Source organism: Myotis daubentonii, chromosome 4 (assembly GCF_963259705.1).
Source record: "Myotis daubentonii chromosome 4, mMyoDau2.1, whole genome shotgun sequence".
Taxonomy (NCBI): domain Eukaryota; kingdom Metazoa; phylum Chordata; class Mammalia; order Chiroptera; family Vespertilionidae; genus Myotis; species Myotis daubentonii.
This window is the reverse complement of record NC_081843.1, coordinates 52,590,582-52,610,464: the sequence shown is the minus strand read 5'-3', so window position 1 is coordinate 52,610,464 and position 19,883 is coordinate 52,590,582. Positions and strand designations below refer to the sequence as shown.

Sequence of the window (19,883 nt, the reverse complement as noted above, 5' to 3'; positions counted from 1 at the left end):
TTTACCAAATGAGATTCAGGGATTATAGCTGAGACAGGTGCCAAAAGAAAGCACTTTCACTTGGAGACATACTTCAGTGACATTTGAAGGGCAAATTATGAATGCAGACTCACAGACTACAGTCTGAATAGTTCCAGCCCAGCCTCCCAAGCTTCCCGTGCTGGCTCCACACAAAAGCAGAATGAGACTGCAGTAATCTGTGTCTACAAAGCAAATCATCTGTGCTGATAATGGGACACTGACTAGTTTTAATTTACCTGCCTATTGAAATTCTATTTTCTTAGTTATAGTTTTTTGGTCCTAACTTGAATCTTGTAAGAGCATCTGCTGGGAGGAAAGAAAATGAACTCAAGACACCTTTCTATCTCAAATCAAATATTTTGTGATAAATTGGAATGCCATTCATGCTTACTATTTTCACATGTAATACACTGCAAATAAGGCATCCTGTATAGACTTCTCCCACTACATTTAAAAGTTAGCCTGTGGAGCTACATAGGTATCTCTTAAGGATTCAGTCAGATGCCAGACGTGGTGATACTGATTGTTTTGTCTTCGAACCACATGGGAAGAAACAGTGATGAATCCAATGACAGGGACGAGGAGAGATTCACAAAGCATCCTGCCCACCAGGAAGCCCTGCTGCCTGCTAAATGCAAAACTGGTTCAGTCAGTTTTCTCTCATCTCCCTTTGGTCTTGGTATCTTAATAACTTTCCTTGAAGGAATATTCATACATAATTATATATATTCTTTGTAAATGTTTCATGAGGAGAAAAATCTTATTCTGGAAGCTTCCAGGCATAACTTGCTATGCAAAATACTAGCCCATCATGTAAAATTTCCTCTCTACTTCAGGTATTCATCACCTAGAGCTATTAAATTTTGGTTCTCTGTATGAAGTAAATTAATCCATCAAAATCCTGGTTCTAGCCACCTCCTTCTTCACACCTCAATATTTTGTTTTCATTTATGTCGCCCTTAATGTTACTTCATCTGACTTTAAAATGAAAAGTAGACATAATTTGGCAGCCCCTGAGCAGCATCATATCCACTTTTCTGAGCCTCTTTCTGTGAGCAGAATGTCAGCTCTCTGGGTCAGAGATGAAAGGAGAGACAAACCTTTGGGGCCCCTGCGATTGTGTGATTCTATGAACGCACTGAGACTGTTTGTCTAGATTCTCAGTGTAAGCTAAAAATAGCCCACTGGCTCTGAACTTCCTCTTGGGATTCTGATAGATTGATGGGTGCGGCATGTGGGAATTTGGGGGGAACCACACCTTGATGTGTTATTTTATTTTTTGCCACTGTGAACATTATAACCTTTTTCAAATTCTGTCTCTTCAAAGTGCACTAAAGGCTTTTGGGAATTTGTCATACATAAACACCAAGTGCAAAGGTCATGAGAAAAGTAAATTTGTAAGACTAGAAGTAGTAAAATAGGACCACTGGCTTAATGCAAAGTGTGACACACTGAGGTTGGTGTATATATTCTGCTTCCAGCTTTATTGTTTCTAAAAGGTTCATTATTTGTTTCATTATCCTTTTCTATAGCTTCAATAGAATGCTTTTACAATTAATATTTTAACATTCTTTTTGATTTTAAGATCATGATAATCTTGAAATAATTTACTACATTATTTTAGTTGTCTAAAAAATATTTTATGCCTTGCTCTCAAGTCATTTTTATACTATTAATATCTTTTAAAAAATGAAATAAAAAATATATAAATACTGTTACATAAAATTTAATAGTATAACTTAGTCTCTATTTGTCATAACAGTTCTAGTTCTTGTCCCCCCCCCTTAGTTTTATTGAAATACAATTAATGGACATGACTGTATAAATTTAAGGTATACAGTGTAATGGTTAGATTTACATATATTGTGAAATAATTACTGCAATAAGTTTAATTGTCATCCATCATCTTATAGAGATACAATTTTTTTAAAAAAGAGCAAAAAAAGAAAAACATATTTTTTCATGTGATAACTCTTAGGATTTACTCTTTTAACAACTTTAATATATCATATAGCAGTGTTAAATATATTATGTTTCTTTTGTAAGAATTTGGCATTATAAGCCCTTCAAGGAAAATGAAGGGATTTTATTTAGGTATTAATTCAAGCAACACCTGTCTTATGGGATAATATTTTTAAAGTAATACAAAGACAGTTTATTGAATTTAAGTTTCACTGTTATAAGTGCCCTATAGCCAGTTAGCTGTTCAGAATTAGAAAAAGCCATTTTATTTATTTTTTTGAAATTTATTGGGGTGACAGTTAATAGGATGTTAGAGGTTTCTGGTGTATAATTCTCTAGTACATCATCTGTATAATACTGTATTGTGTGTTCACCACCCCAAGTCAAGTCTCCTTCTGGCACCATATATTCCCCTTTATCCTCTTCTACCTCCCCCCACCCTCCTTCCTCTCTAGTAATCACCATGCTGTTGTCTGTGTTAGAAAAAGCCATTTCAGAAGCATGCACTCACCTCCAAGACTTTCTCCTCTAACAAATACTAGTTAGGAGGAGTGCTGGTCCTTTGGAAATGGCTGAACAAAAATCTCACCAAGATAAACAGAAAATTTATCCTCAGAAACATTTTCATATGTTAAAGAGAGGCATTATTTAATGCATTTATTTGCTTGGGTTAAGTTAAATTATTTGATTATGCGATCCCTAAGTTTTGAAATCCCATGTGAAGATATCTCATAGTAACATGCTACCTTTAGTTCTTCACTTGGCGTGAAAGTTCGGAAAATTTCATTAAATTAATTTGATAGCACTGGAAAAGTTAGACTATCCTTTATATAAGGATAAGATTGATTTATTTTTTCCTCCTGGGTCATGTCAAACATAGTTTCCATGTCTGGATAACTGCCTTAGCAAATACGTAATCATTTAGCAAGGCTCTACTCAAGGCATTTTTTCCTACCTACTTCCTCTTTTGTGCCCATCATGCTCACAGGAGGCTTCTATTATCATTTCTACAAGATCATGTTTACTGCCACAGTATAAAGTCCTTAAGGACAGAAACCTAGTCTTTTCTAACACTGCACAGTGCTTGCTACATAGTAGAAGTCAAGGAATGTCTGTTGATCATATCCTTCCTTTAACGGTCCCAGAAAAAGAGGCTCTGCTATTTCTCTCTGTACTAAAACCCTAAAAATTTCTATGCACTAGAATCCTCTCTTTACTGCTGTATAATTTAGATCCATTCTCTTCAGCATCGTCTTATATTTCTTACTCATAATCACATTATGAGTTTTTAGGAAATGATGGTCCTTCTTTGAGTTTGTGGCTGCCACGTGTCCTCTGGGAAAGGAAGATTTTTCTTTTTCATGATTCATCTTCCTATAAATTAATTCAGCATGAGTGGGATTCTTCATTATTATTGTTCGAAAGGACTTAGATGAGGTGATTTTTAGAGGCAAAAAATTTGGATATTGGTATGAAAACAAGAATCTGTTATTCCATTACTATCATAAAAAAAGATGTAATTACTTTTTGTAAAAACTATTCAGTTTTATTTTGAAGAAAATATTGAACATTCATTTTAAAACATTACTGCCTAGTGCAGCGGTTCTCAACCTGTGGGTCTCGACCCCTTTGGTGGTCAAACGACCCTTTCACAGGGGTCGCCTAAGACCATCCTGCATATCAGATATTTACATTATGATTCATAACAGTAGCAACAATACCGTTATGAAGTAGCAACGAAAATAATTTTATGGTTGGGTCACAACATGAGGAAATGCATTTAAAGGGCCAGAAGGTTGAGAACCACTGGCCTAGTGTATTCTTTGATAGTCTGATGTAAATATGACCCAACCTATGAAGAAAATTTTTATAGAATAGTTTGGGTGCCTGATACATTTTCAGACAACTTCATTGTTTAGCACATGGTGATATGATGAGGTTTACATGTCATTCATTATATAGCTAATATAATGGATTATGGAAACATTTAGGAAATAAAACCAATTTCTTATTTGCATACTGGTTGTTTTGCCTGTTGTTGTAGTAATAGAATCAGTCACCCAGAAAACCTAAACTAGTTAGATTTAAAAATAATTGATCCTGAGATTATATCTAGAAAGCCCAGTAGAAGACTTGCCCATTGTTTTTCAAAGACACATTTGCTCCCAAAAATGTGTTCCCAGAGGCCCCAGTCTGCCTTGCTTCAAATAAGCCAAGCAGTGAAACAGGCAAAACTTCTACACAAAATGACATCATTGCCTATTTAATAATCAGGCCACACACTGGTATTGTGTGGGACTCCATAATTACTGTTTCCACATAGATCGAATTTGAATAAATCCTTCCGTTAGTGATGGTAGTATTAACATACCGTTTTCCTTGATTGGTGTTTGTTTAGAAAGCAGGTCCTCTGGTCCCTGTGTGATATTTGCTTCTGATGCTGTCTCACTCCTTCTCTGCAGATATTGCTGACATTGGACTGTTACATGTTTTAAACATTGTCCCCTTCTGAATTGGTTATGTCTGTGGTAAATTGTGTTGCTTTGCCCTTAACTCAGAATATGGCTCAATTCTCTTTTTTCACTGCTTGCTGCATTGTCCATTTAGTATCACTAACATGTATCTTTTTGCTGAGTTCTACTTTTTAGAAATATAGACTAGTTCTTTTTATTCTAATTGATGCTTTTTCCCTAAGTTCTACTTTCTGAGGGCATATTGTCATCACTGCTTTTTGTATATTACCATATGCTTCTCATTTCCGATCTTTTTACAATCTAAGTCTATTCTCTTCTACTATGAGCAGGATGATGGCTGTAGCATGTTTTTATTTTTCCCTCCTTCCTCTACCTCCTCCCTTCTAGGTAGCATGTGGAAGCCATCTAGGCTTTTGCCTCCGTTTTAACAGAATGAATGATTATTTAGGCAAAACTGTGTCACTCTTTTCTTCTGCTTTTTCTTCTTCCCCACCTCTTCCCCTTTAATGGATTCCTTTTTACACTTCATGGAGTGTGTTCTTGAGTAATTCTTTTAGAAGTGTCACACTTGACAATGCCTCAGTTAACTAGTGCATATTAGAGGAATAGAAGTGCCATGAGGACATGAATTCTTGTCTGTTTTATCACCGCTTCACCTAGAATGGTCCCTAGCAATGAGTAAGTGCTACATACATATTTTTAAGACATGAAATCAATTTACCTCTTGGTCTTCTCCCTCTCAATTTTAACTCTTTTTACAGAAATAATTATAAACAGTCTATCACACATTTTCCTGTTTCCTGACCTGACACCAAGTATGACTCAGCATGGTCAACCTTTATTGATAACTCAGCATCCTCATTATCCATAGCATTTACTGTGATTTGTTTTAATCTGATACCAAAATTCCCTCCAGGTACCTCAGGGAAGTTTACCTCCAAATCAGCTAGCTTCCATTTGCCAGTTGTCTCAGATTTATTTTTCTCCTCTTTATATCAGGAGTGCTCCAGGAAAGCAAAAGTGGAAGCTTTGAGTTCCTGAGGCCAGTGCCACAGAGCTTCACTTTATTACTTCTGCCGCATTCTGTTTATCAACCTCACCAAGTTAGCCCGGGTGCAGGGGTGGAGAAGTACAAAATATTGTGGCCATATGTTTCATACCACACCTGTCTCTGAGAGCCTGTTCCTAACCTTCAAACTTGTAATTTCCAGGATTTCTGTTTATGTGCTCACATAGTTATCTCTTGAGGGTGGGAATGAGGCTGTCTTTCTCTGCAGCACATTGCAGAGGGCTGGTACCTAGTTAGGCCTCAATAGAGGAGAGTTGAACCAATGGTGGACTGATGAGTGGATATGTACCTACATATTCACATATAGATATCCTATTTTGTATACTTATAGTAACTAGAATCTGTAATTATACAATTAATGGCAGTACTTTCAAAAAGTACAAAGTAAGTGTGTATTTTTGGTGTAAAATAGTAAGGGTTTTTGTGTATGTCAATCAGGAATCATAGAAGGGCATGTTCTTAGAACATAGAAACCCATCTGTGTAATAGACACATGGTATTGCCTCCTTAATCAGTTCCTGGATCAAACAACCAGACATGACTTCATCTCTTCTCGCATCATTGTTATTAAATGTGTTGGGCCTCAGAGTGAAAGATACATTGACCTGCGGCATGTATTTAATGTCAGCTTAATTACCATTAATGCCAAAATAAGACCTTAATATGGAAACTCTGTTTGCAGTTATAACTCCTAATTTCTTTGCCTTAAAAATACTTTGGATTGCCCTGGTCAGTGTGGCTCAGTTGGTTGGAGCATCTTCCCATACACCAAAAGGACACAGTTTCAATTCCCAGAAGGGCATATACCTAGGTTTTACGTTTGATCCAGGTCCAGGTCAGGGGATATGCAGGAGGTAAGAGATCAGTGTTTCTCTCTCTCTCTCCCTCTCCTCCTCTTTCTTAAAATCAATGAACATGTCCTCGGGTTGGGATTAAAATACTTTGGATAATCTAAAAGGTCCAACTATTACATAATATCAACTAAAATTCAGTTGATGGCACTAAAATGACAATTTGGTATTTTATGGAATGTAAAAACCCTGTGTCCTAGTTCAGTTCCCACAGAGGTAGTTATTCCATGTGCAATTTCATCAAAACACTGAGATCCTCCCCTTGACTGGCCTCCATGGCTGTCCACCATTGTGAATGCTGTTGAGCAGCTGTCACAGTTCCCTCTGGTAATTTGGAGATCACTGTAATTTGCCAGAATTCTGTGGAACCTTTAGGCATGATAGGCTTTACACTTACCTAAATTATTGTATTGTCCTTGAGTCTTTCAGACACTTTTGTTTTATGTAACTGTGGTCTGCCAGTTGGTAAATGCAAATTTCATTAAGAGTCCAAAAGGACACATGTATTTACAAAGTTAATATTTGCTCAGATAAGCCTTCGTGAATGCAAAATGCAGATTATGTATGGATTACATCAAATGATCACAGGAAGAACAAATAACAACTAATCATAGAAGGTCATTTGGTGAATATCTTTTTAAACTCTTATCTTGTAGAATTACAAAAAGAGAAAAATAGTTACATGTATGAAATCGAGTCTTAAGACTTTATTTTTGTACTATATTATCAAACATAATACAGCATTAAAATTGAACAAAGATAAAGGCAAGCTCTCTTGACTGTTGACTATGGAAAGAAAATATAGAGAGACAAAGGAAATTGAATTTCAGATCTTTGTTTCAAGATAAAAATGAATTAATTATAAAATAGACCTGTATTCATAACTTAGACTCTCCTCTTTGGATTTCATACAGTGAAAGCAATCATAGCACTGAAAGAAAATTTATTACAAAGTCACCTGAGATATCAGTTCATAAACAAAATAACACACACATGAGAAACAGAAATAGGAATAATGAAAATTTCATTTTAGAAGGACGTAAATGGGAGGCAAGGAAAGAACTGTTGAGATAAATGAAAGAAAGCCATGACTTCTCTTGAATTCTTATAAATACTGAAAAGTGTTTTCCATTAACAGGATACTGGTGCCACAGTAAATATGATTAGATTTTTCCCCTCTGTACAGAGTGCTATTCTCGAGACACTTTCTGTGTTAGTATGCCAGATGAGGCTGCCTTCTGACCCGCCTAAAGGGATGGCCTAAGAGTCGATTAGGCACCGCCAAACAGAGGCAAAAGTGCTAATGTCGGGTTGGGAGAATTGGGGCAGGGTGCTTGGGGAATATTGACCATGACTGACTCAACAAAGTACAGTCGGTGGCATCCGTGGCACAGAGAAGTTAATCCTGCAAAGAGTTAACCACCTGCAGATTTAGTATCTAAATCTAGGTGCATTCCACCATAATTAGAGTGTGTTTGTTCATTAGTAGCGGAACATTTTGCAGACTATAAAAACTTAAATGATCCTGAGGCTCATTATGGCACCTTGTACATCAGACTACGCAGTTGCTCTGCTCCTTTATGTGCCTTTTATATCTTAATTTAGGGCCCAGTGTGAGTATGTCTATCACATCATGAAAGTATAAACCATCACAAATGATTATGGGGGAATTGTTATGTGTCTTTATACAGGAATGGAAAAATAGAATAGAAACTAGAATAGAAAAAGTAATGCATATTTTAGTCTTCTCAATATGTTCTTACATTGCGGTGGTTATTGCATAACCTCAGCACTGAGTCAGAGACTCCGTTTCATTAAACTTAAATGGGAAAGAGATAAAGTTTCAGGAACAAAATGGCAGTAATCTGTCTACTCGGGGATTGCAAATATGAATAATATCTCAAAAAAAAACCACCAAAAAAACTCTCAGCATTATAGAATATTGAAAAGACTTTGGAGCAAGACAGGTTCTGTACTCGGCCACTTATTAGCTATGTGTTCTCGAGTGAATTGTTTAGTCTCCTAGTCTGAGTTTCTCTGTATAATAGAGATACTCGACACTTCAAATGGGGATTAGGATAATATGTAAAGCTCCTGGCATCGTTCCTGACACATACTAGGCACTTAATAATGATTACCTTTATTCCGATAGGATTGGAAGTGTGTTTTCTTGGTCGCAGCCCACAATTATTCAGCAGAAGCTAGAGGATGCTGCACTGCAATAGTTTGTCCCTGAGGTGGGTGGGACCCTTGCCGCATGGAGTGGCATTCTTGTAACTTACCCTCCCAGCTATTACTCCATTCGTTAGCTGCTGACACTCACTGTTGCACTGGAAACAGGGAAAACTCTTCACTAGGACCATCTAGCATGACTGTGTGGCTAGATTCATCCAGCCCATTACAGGAAGACAATACCATTAACCTAGGACGAACAGAATATTAGAGCTGAAAGGGCCATACACTTGCTACCAACTGGTGGACCAAGGATCCTTGCCTCCTCCAAATTGTTGCAAGTGTTCCAAGTTGCATCAGGCATCATTCGAGAATAATGTCCTGTTACATACCGATATTCAGTACCATTTTACTGTTGTGATTAACATAAATTTGTCTCAAAACATTATTCTTAGTAGCTTTTCATCATGTTGCATTTTCTCTGTTGGCCTTTATGAAACATACAACTCCCATCAGGGTGCAGTACAAAGGAGTCATAAAACTGCTTGACATTATACAGGAGCCCTTGTGCTCAGAAAAGTCAAGCATTGGTGCTCTCCTTTCGAAGGCCCCAGAAAATGATGTGTGATGTACTCGCTTGCACAGCTTATTAAGGAAAACACTGGTGAGAACTTTGTTCTCCTAATCCCTAGTCTAAAACTCCCAAGAGTGGAGATGTTTGCATTATTACTTCTGCAAAAACCAGAAATGTACTTAATGTTCCGATTACTATGCATGAAGCCGAGTATTGACAGAAAATGGGTTACGTGAAAAACATTTAAAACACTACCTGGCACATACACATAAAGCCCTCAGTAAAAGGTAGCTATTATCATGATGACTGTTACCACAATGGCTATTCAGTAAAGAGGGTTTTGTCAGTTTTTTCACTATTGTTCAGAGTAACTTATCACATCTACGTGTAACATCTTAAGTTATATCATTTGTCACTCAGGCAAATGGCTTCTGTTTTCGCTTCTCGTCCTCTCAGAATGGTAGTGGGTGGATGTTTTTCAAATCTCCCTTCCAGAAGTCTGTTAGGATTAGAGGCTCTTGCCATTAGCACTGAGGCTGACTTTGGAGGCAAGTCCTTGTGGTGCATTTTGTTGCAGTCTCCGACAATGGCCTTCAATGTGCACGCTTAAGCTCAGTTTTGTTGTTGAACTGCCCGTTGGGATTTGGTATGTTTCTGTGAACTAAACAGATTTAAACATTTATTTTCGATCAATGTTATTTTAATTTGTCCTCCTCTCTGCCTCATTCTTCTATTTATTGAGAGATTTAACAGTAGATCAATATTTATTTAACATGTATACCAAGAGGTAGTCTCTAGAGATTTGGTATCTCATTTTAGAATGTGGCCCACAGGTGATAGCAGAAAACAGTGACTGAGAGAGATTTACATCTGACTGTGTAAATAGAGTACCCACTTCATAAAACTGTGCAGCACCCTGATTAATCACAGTAGTTAAATACAAAGACAATTCTCCTTGGGTTTTTCAGGTTAATTTAGGATGGAAGCAAGTGTTTCACAATGTGTTTGGTTCTGAATTTTTTCAGTATCCAGGTGAGTTCCCTTTCTTTCGCTAGCCATCTAGGAATTTGACATCTAAGCTAAATAAAAGAATATGTGGAATTTGGAGTTGTACATGTCCACCCAGAATCCTCTACTAGGGAAGTCGCCCAAGGAAAGGATATTAAAGAACCAAAAAGAAGTTCTTCTGTATGTGCTGAACTTCTGTATGTGTCCATTTAAGTAAAGGCCTCAGAGGAAATCGCTGAAGGCATTATTCATGGGATAATGGGATGCAGCCCCGGGGCAGCCCCGGATGAGTAGATTCAGGGGTGAGGCATCCAGGCTTCATGTGGTGATGCTTCTCTGTTACTTCCCAGAGGAAGGGAATCTGGCTTAGACTAGGTACACCAGAGCTAGCCCTGGACAAATGTTTTAGAAGTTAAATCTGCATTGTTGCCCCCACTCAGTACCCAAACTAGCTTGTCTCCTAGAGCTGCTGCATGCCCCACCCAGGCAGCTCTTCTCAGCCAGTTCCCTCCGCTAGAGAACATACCTGCTCTGTCACACCATCCATCCCTTTAAGGCAGTTCTCAACCTGTGGGTCGCGACCCCTTTGGGGGTCGAACGACCCTTTCACAGGGGTCGCCTAAGACCATCGGAAAATACATATATATTTACATATTGTTTTTGTGATTAATCACTATGCCTTAATTATGTTCAATTTATAACAATGAAAATACATCCTGCATATCAGATATTTACATTATGATTCATAACAGTAGCAAAATTACAGTTATGAAGTAGCAATAAAAATAATTTTATGGCTGGGGGTCACCACAACATGAGGAACTGTACTAAAGGGTCGCGGCATTAGGAAGGTTGAGAACCACTGCTTTAAGGCTTTGTTTATATGGTGTCTTCTCGATGATCTGTTCAAATCATTTATGCCAAAATGTGAATAAGTGTTAATATGTGCCCCCTTCTCCACGGGTAACATATTTGCATTTTAGCAGTGGTTCTCAGCAAATACGGAAGCAAATACTGAGGATTCTATGTGTCCTGGCAGGCGTCAGGGGAGACTGTTCAGGAACAGCAAGTCCTTTGGTTCTTACCACATATACCCACAGGGCCTTGGACCAGCCCTGAGCAAAAAAAGCACAAATTATACTCTAACCCTCACTGCACACCTGGCCTACTACTGCATCCACAGAAGTAGTACTTTTGTTTCCAACCTCCCAGAAGTCTGCGACATCAAAGTGTTTCAAAGGAAGAGAAAAAGCAGTTTAATAGTGGGACTAATTTTTAGTTTTGCAGCTGGGCCTTCCTTTGGGGTCCGTTCTTTTAGAAATAAGTGCCTCATTAATAATGGGCACAGAATTCAACAAGGGAGACATCATGAGGGAAGAGAGGCCATGAAGAACACTATGATGAATGGAAAACTGTGTGAGAGATCAGGGGTGTAATTGAAAATGAGAAATGTAGGGAGGTTTTCATAGTTACATGTATTTTATTTAAAGGAAAGATCAGGTAGATTCTGAAGTGGAAATAAGCAACATGTGATTTGCAGGAAAATCTGGCTGATCATCTTTTTGGCTGATTGCAGAATTGTCTAATAAATAGTGGCATTGGCCAGTATAAAATGATGCCCAAGGTGCCTGCTCTGTTGCTAAAGAAACCCCCCTTTGCCCAACCTCAGTTTCCTGGTGTGCTCTGTGAGATGGCCTGTGGTTCTGTTTCTATCAATGTGCACTCAATTTTGCAACAGTAAACCAGCAGTCATACTCTCCTTCCATCACAACTCATGCATATTGTTTTAAAGCAGTTGGTAACGTTGGGTTTCTTCAGAAAACATATTTTTCATATGCTTATTATATACACTTTCTGGATTTTTCCCCTCTTTTGGGGGAGAGGAAGTTTGAAGGTAACCAATTTGGGCTCTTCTGTAGCTTAAAATTCAAAAGTTTGTAGCCCGTGGCCATGGATGAAGTGGTGTGTGGTTTGATTATATGCTAGAAGAGAATTACTAGCTGAGAGACATTATAGCAGGTGCTACCGTGGCAGGCATGGGCCTGGGCTGATGGGTTCAAGTCCTGCTTTCCCCCACAAAGGCTGCTGTGCAAACTTTGGCAAGTCCTTCAGTTTCATCATAAAAACATGAAAATCATAAATATCGTAAATTAGATTTAAGTGACTTAATATATGAAAAGTGCTTAGAATAGTGCCTGACGTAGTAAATGCCACATCAGTTGTTATTAGAACTAAATTGAAAGGCTTTTATATTCATACTAAAAGCCCATTGCACAAAGATTCGCGCAATAAGCCTTCCTTCCCCTGGCTGCTGTCACCGGTTTTCCTCTGGCACCTGGGACCCAGGCCTTTGGTCCAGCCATAGCGGAAAAGCCAAGCCTCTCCAGTCTTCAGTCTTCACTCCAGCCGGAGCCTTTAGTCTTCGCTCCATGCCTGTGTATGCAAATTAACTGCCATCTTTGTTGGGTTAATTTGTATAGTCACTCTGATTGGGTGGTGGGCATAGCGGAGTGACACCAATTTGCATGTTTCTCTTTTATTAGTGTAGATAAAGAAAAAACTGTCAAATAGTTCATTCTAATTAGAAGGAGAAAAGAGAGTGATTCTCTAATATATGGTTTCTGTGGCTAAAATATAAGTTTTGTTGTGATAAATGCAGTTTATGTTGGTGTGTGGCTAACATTTATTGAGCACCCACTGTTTTCCAATTACTGTGCTAAGGAGTTTACATATTTTATTTAATTCTCACAACAACCTTATTTGATAGATACTATTATCCCCACTTTGGAGATGAGAAAACTGAGGTTAAGAGGAAGTGAACTTTTAAAGGTCCAAGAGCTAGTATATGATGTAATACTTAAATGTTGGTGCCCTCAAAATATGCTTGCAACTCTCACAATATACATATTGTTGTATAGCAGTGATGGCGAACCTATGACACACGTGTCAGAGGTGACACGCGAACTCATTTTTTTTTTTTGGTTGATTTTTCTTTGTTAAATGGCATTTAAATATATAAAATAAATATCAAAAATATAAGTCTTTGTTTTACTATGGTTGCAAATATCAAAAAATTTCTATATGCGACACGGCACCAGAGTTAAGTTAGGGTTTTTCAAAATGCTGACACGCCGAGCTCAAAAGGTTCGCCATCACTGTTGTATAGCAATAAGATATGATGTCTGCGCTTTTTATCAGAACTTAGTAAGACAAATGAAGTTGGCTTCATTTATTCCCCACCCTCTGGATTGTTGGCTGTATGCCATGTCTTAATCAGAATGAGGATACCTCAGGGCCTTAAAGAGGTTTTCTCCTCCTTAATGTTCATAGCTCTTTGTGGCTCAGTATTATCCCGACCCAGTAGGAATATTTTTGTACCTTCATCCCACCCCCCAAAAGCAACAATTTCTCTAATTCCTTTCCTATATAAGGGATACATCCTGACTTGTGGCATCATAGCTGCAAGTAGTAAATGATGATTGGGGTAAAGCAGTCTGGCAGAGGGACGCTGGCGTTTGCCTCCTGGTTTACCATCGTGTTTGTTCTGAGAAGCAACATCGCCACGGAGGGAGATGCCCACTGTTGTGCTTTTCAGAGAGCACAGAAAATTCGCTCATCTCCATTGCCTGCTGGCATTGGGTTTCCTGCAGCTGCTCTCTGTTCTCATTTTATCCTTAATTAGCCTGTCTCATATTATATATGGCTTGCAAGACACTCCTGCTACACACTCAGAAGTTTGACTTTGAATCTTCAAATAAGATCATTCAGCAGATCTAAGTAGGGCATCTCCATCTCCTCTTGGCAGTCGGCAGCGTTTGCTGTTCTGTTCCTCTGCATGTGGTGAGATAGAGCTGCATCTGATGCCTCCTGTGAACGACACGCTGGCCTATTATGACATTTCTCATCTCTGAATTCCTGCAGGATCCACAGTTTGTAATGCACTGGCTCATACTGGCTTGTTTTGGAGCAGTTTCATGTGTGAAGAGGCGGGAGCACCGGTGTGTCTCCTTGAGAATCTGACTCAGGGATGGGCAGTGGTGAGCTTAATAAAGGAAGAAATGGAGAGAAACAAGGGGGAAAGGTGTTATGTCTGCCTTACCTCCCAAATTAGATTGCCAGCTTCTCAGCCCAGAGGTCAAATCTGTTGTTCCTCTCTCCTTTCATGCTTACTGGAATATTAGGCAAGCAGTGAGTCTACAGTGTAGACTTATTGCCTGAAGGCCTAGGTTTTACTTTAATTCGTAGACTATGCCAAAAAAGCTACCATTTCCATTCCTTTGAACTTAATGCAACCCAAAGCAAGTAGTTTTCTGCAGTTGTTATTGAAATGTTATTTACATTGAATTGGAGGGTTCTCTGAATTGGTTTTAGATCAGTCACTCGCAGAACCGTAATCCTCATTACAGAGGACAGACCTCTGCTCTGGTGGCGCAGTGGAGATAGTCATGACAACAGAAGTGCATTTATTTGTAAAGCGTAGGTGCTGTCCTGAGGAAAGTGCTAAAGGCGACATCCTGTAAATGCCTACAGTGCTGCAGTGAATAAAAGCTCCTTCTCACCAAGAGGGCTTGCATTTGGCCCCAAGAAGGAGTCAGTGGCTCAGTGACCATGACTAAGAGGTACGCAGTGTGCACCTTGCACCTCTGTCAGAAATCAGTTGACCGTATGTTTGTAGATCCATTTCTGGACCTTTATTCTGTTCTATAGTGTTATATCTTTTTATCTTTACTGACCTCTACTGATCACGATAACTTGATAGTACAATTTAAAATCAGGTTAGGTCCTTCAACTTTGTACTTCTTAAAATTATCCTGATTATTCTAGAATCTTAACTTTTTCATACCCATTTTAGAATCAATTTTACAAAAACACCTGCTAGAATAATGAATGGGAGTGCATTAAATCTACAGATTAATTTGGGAAGAAGGGGTATAATGGCATCTTAACATTGAGTCTTCCACTCCATGAGCATGGAATATCTTTTATTTTTATTTTCTCCAACAACTTTTATAGCTGTAAGTGTAAAGAACTTAGTTGTCTTTTACTGTACTTATTTTTAGCCATTTTTTTATTGGCTTTACTGAGTTTTTTTTCTTTTTCTTTTATGTCTTACTAGAGGCCCGGTGCACAAATATTTGTCACTGGAGGTGGGGCGGAGTCCCTCAGTCCGGCCTGCACCCTCTCGCAGTCTGGGAACCCTTGGGGGATGTCCGCCTGCCAGTTTAGGCCCAATCCAAGACGGCAGTCAGACATCCCTCTCGGAGTCTGGGGCTCTTGCAGTCCAGGACCCCTCACTCCTTACCACCCACCTTTAGCGGAGGCGGGAGAGGCTCCCGCCACCGCCGCTGGGCTCACAAGCCGTGGCCCAGCTTCTGGCTGAGCGGCACTCCCCCTGTGGGAGCACACTGACCACCAGGGGGCAGCTCCTGTGTTGAGTGTCTACCCCATGGTGGTCAGTGCGCTACTGGTTGTTCCACCGTTCGGTTGATTTGCATATTATGCTTTTATTATATAGGATAGGATTTCAAAGCCAGGACTATCAGAACAGAGGTCCTTTTGCATAGAAGTGGTGAAAGCAGGCAGCCTTGCTTTGATCTCATGAGAAAACAATTTTGTCTTTCACCATTAAGTATGATGTTAATGGTTGAATATTTTTTTATTCTCACTTGAGGCTATGCTTATTGATTTTAGAGAGAGAGGAAAGGAGGGAGAAAGAGAGAAACATTGAACGGTTGCCTCCCGTATGCACCCCAGCCAGGGATAGAACCTGCAACCTAGATATGTGCCCTGACCTGGAATCAAAGCTGCACCTTAAATCTATTGGTGTGTAGAGTGACACTCCAACCACCTGAGCCACCCACCTACGGCAATGGTTGAATTTTTTTATAGATGCCCTTTGTCAGGTTGATGAAGTTCCTTAATATTTCTAGTTTGCTCAGCATTTTTCATTAAAAGATATTGAATGTTGTCAAATGCCTCTTCTCTATCAATTGTAATGATCATAGGGCTTTCCTCCCTATATTCTGTTTATCTGGTGAATGTGAATTACATTGATTAGTTTTCAAATGTTAAACCAACCTGCATTATTAAGCTAAACCATACTAGGTCATGATGTGCTATCTTTTTTACATCATTGTATTTTATTTGTTAATATTTTGTTAAAAAATATTTGTCTTCATGAAGGTATTTTTCTGTAATTTCTTTGATAATTTCTCTGTCAGGTTTTGTATTACAGTTCTACTGGCCTCATAAAATGAGTTAGGCAATTACCCTCCTCTTTTTAAAATGTTTGGATACTATTGTTGTTATTTCCACTTACTTTAAGTGTGTTTTCCTTTATTTCAGGAAGCATTAATAGCTACTTCATATCTGATATCATAATGTTGGCATTTGTTGATTGTTTTTCTCTTAAGAATTTATCACATTTTTCTTGTTCTTTGTGTGTTTAGCAATTTTGAATTGTGCCTTTGATGTTATGAATATTATATTGTTTAGGCTCTAAGTTCCTGTTATATTCCTCTGGATATTGTTGATATTTTTGCTTCAGCAGACAATCAACCTAGTTATATTCAGTTAATTGCTCAAGGTACTGCTGATGTTACAAGACCAGTTATATAAATTAGACTTTAATTTTTTGGATGTTTTTAGTCCTGTTGATAGAGATGCACTCCAAAGATAAATAAGTAAAATCATCTCAGTTGAAAGAGAAACTAGTTGTTGATTGTTCCTCAGTTGGGAAAAAAGTATTAAAAAGGACAAAGCATAGAATAGACAATCTGTCTTCAGCAGGGATCACTCCTAGGATAAGATGGTGTGTATATACTCATTCAGAAAATATTTATTAAGCACCTACAATGTGTCAAGTACTATTCTGAGCACTGAGAAGACAGCTCTGAAGAGCACCATTGGATCCTATCCCCATCACCTTTTACTTTCTCAAGGGCTTTATACCTACAATTGTCACCTTTTCCTTCTGCATTAGTTTTACCTCTGTACAATACTATTACCATCTATATATGCATGTAATAGCCCCCTATTAGGGGGGAAAACTCCTTTGACCTGAAACCCCCTTTTAGTTACTTCTCTATTCTCTTTTATAGCAAATGTATTTAAGAGTATCTAAACTCAGTATTTTCTCATTCTCTTTGAACACACTCCAATCATGCTTTTGCGTTCACCACTCGACTGAAATTGCTATTGTCAGTGTCTCATTAAAAATCCATGTTGCCAAATCCAGTGGCCAATTCATAGCCCTAATTTTTCTTCTCAGTAGTAGTTGATAGAGTTGATTGCTGTTCCTTCTTGTAAAGCTTTCCTCACTTGGCTTCTAGGACACCAACCTCTCTCTTGATTTCCCTTCTGCCTCACTTGCTGCTCCTTCTTAGTCTCCTTTCTTCAATCCTTCTCTAAATGATGGAGTATTCTAGGGCTTAGTCCTTAAACACCTTTTTATTCTCTATGCTCACTCTCTAGGTCAGTAGTTCTCAACCTTCCTAATGCCGCGACCCTTTAATACAGTTCCTCATGTTGTGGCGACCCCCAATTTCATTGTTACAAATTGAACATAATTAAAGCACAGTGATTAATCACAAAAACAATATGTAATTATGTATGTGTTTTCTGATGGTCTTAGGCAACCCCTGTGAAAGCATCGTTCGACCCCCAAAGGGGTCGCGATCCACACGTTGAAAACCACTGCTCTAGGTGAAAGCATTCTCCAATCCATAGCATCAAATACCATATAAAAGCTAACAACTCTTAGACCTCTCTTTTGAACTCCAGACTAATAATACCCAACTACCTACTTCACATCTCCACTTGGATATCTAATAGACATCACAAACTCAACAAGTCCAAAACCACCCTCCCCAATATTGGATTTGTTTTTACTGCATATGGTAACATAGATACCCCCAAAAAGAAAAAAAGCAAAGCAAAAAAAAAAGCTAAGAAACAAAAATTGCTTGAATGACATAGAAATTTCTTTCATGCACTAGCAAAACAAAAAACCTCCAGAGATACAGAGGTAGACAATCTAGAATATGTATGGCAGTCATACTCATCAGGGAACCTGGCTCCACGTCTCTTGGTGTTTTTCCAACTTTGGTGTGCTTCCTCTTTGTGTTAGCATGAGGGATAAATGTAAAAGTATTTCCTCTTTCTTTTAAAGAAACTTCCTAGAAATTCTAGACAACTCTTTTGCTTATATCTCATTGGCCAGAACTTGGATTATGGCCACATCTAGTTGTAGGAGCTATAGGAGAGGTTGGGAAATATGGATAGTAAAATAATCCAGATTATTTTACTGAAGAGTAGTAAATGGACATTAGGAGGCAACTGGCTATGTCTGCTACACTAGGTCCTCCCGTAGTCTTCCCAATTGGCATAAATGCCAGCTCCATTCTTCCCGTTGTTTTGGCCAAAATATCTTAGGGTCATCATGACCCTTTTTCTCTCCTACTCCATATCTAATCTACCAGAAAATCCTATTGGTTGTACTTTCAAAATATATCCTGAACCTGACAGCTTCTGACCAACTCCACCACTTTCATCTTAGTGTAGGCTAAGACTGTCTCCTAACTGAGCTCTTGGGTTCCGCCAGTCGCTTCTGCACATAGTAGCAGTCTGTGTATATTTGAATTTGATTATTGAATGTTTTCCCCACTAAAATTAGAGTAAGGATTGGGTCTGTTTTGTTCACTATTGTCTTCCCTAACTGACAAGCATGGTCAAGACAGATGTCTCTGAGGAGAGGGCATTTGAGCTAAGAATGAAAGGGAGCCAGCTATGCAAACGTCTAAGATTGCACTCCAGGCAAAGGGAAGGGCCCGCCAGTGGAAATAAGCTTGTGATGTTTAGGGGGCAACAAGCTCAGTATGTCTAGAATACAGCAAATTATGGAAAGAGTGGGACAAGATGAAGTGGGAGAGAGAGGGCCAAATCATCTTGTAGTTGTGTCTGACCCAGATGCAACAGAAAAAGTATTGGGAAACTCTAGATTACTCTGCAGATTACTACTCAGTAACTACTAGGAGCACTCAGCTACTTAAAATTTAATACACTAAAAGTAAACAAAACATTCAGTTTCTCAATCACATTAGCCACATGTGGATAATGGCTACCTACTAAATAGCACAGCACAGATGGAGAACTTGCCACCCTCACAGAAAGTTCTGTTGGATAGTGCTGCTCTAGGAAAGCAATCAAAGGAGAAATAATGTCGAGTTTGGTTGGCCTCTCCTTTGTGATTTTCTCTTAACCCTAGAATCAGTTTTCCTATTTAAAATGAAATGGATGTGGTGCTTAGAAAATTAGCATGTGGACTGTTCCATATGCAAATGTTGGCATGGAGGATTTTCACCGGTGACAGAAAAGCTGGGAGAGACTGGTAAATCACAGCATCCTTAGCCTCATTATAAATACATTGCAAATGTAAAAAATGCAAAGTGCAGAAGTCATAAATGTGAAAGTGTCTTTCAATTTGTTTTAATAAGGGTGTTTTCTGTGTTTGTAACCTAGGGATCTTGCTGCAAGAAACTGCCTGGTAGGTGAAAATAATGTTCTGAAAATCAGTGACTTTGGAATGTCTCGCCAAGAGGATGGGGGAGTGTATTCATCTTCTGGCTTAAAGCAGATTCCCATTAAATGGACAGCACCAGAAGCTCTTAATTATGGTAAGATTGGACTCTTTCCTTTTGGTGGTAAAAAATAAAAAAGGTGGGGGGGGGAGGCTCCATCAGAAAAAAACATTC

The 19,883-nt window shown here is 38.7% G+C and overlaps 1 protein-coding gene across 10 annotated transcripts in view; it reads left to right on the top strand.

The window, feature by feature from the left end:
- FER (FER tyrosine kinase) overlaps positions 1 to 19,883 on the top strand; it is a 293,802-nt gene that overhangs the window by 259,720 nt on the left and 14,199 nt on the right. For all 10 annotated transcript variants that reach the window (XM_059693942.1, XM_059693943.1, XM_059693946.1 and 7 more), the window contains one exon: positions 19,651 to 19,805. In XM_059693942.1, coding sequence (XP_059549925.1) covers positions 19,651 to 19,805 — 155 coding nt within the window. The remainder of the gene's footprint in view (positions 1 to 19,650; positions 19,806 to 19,883) is intronic.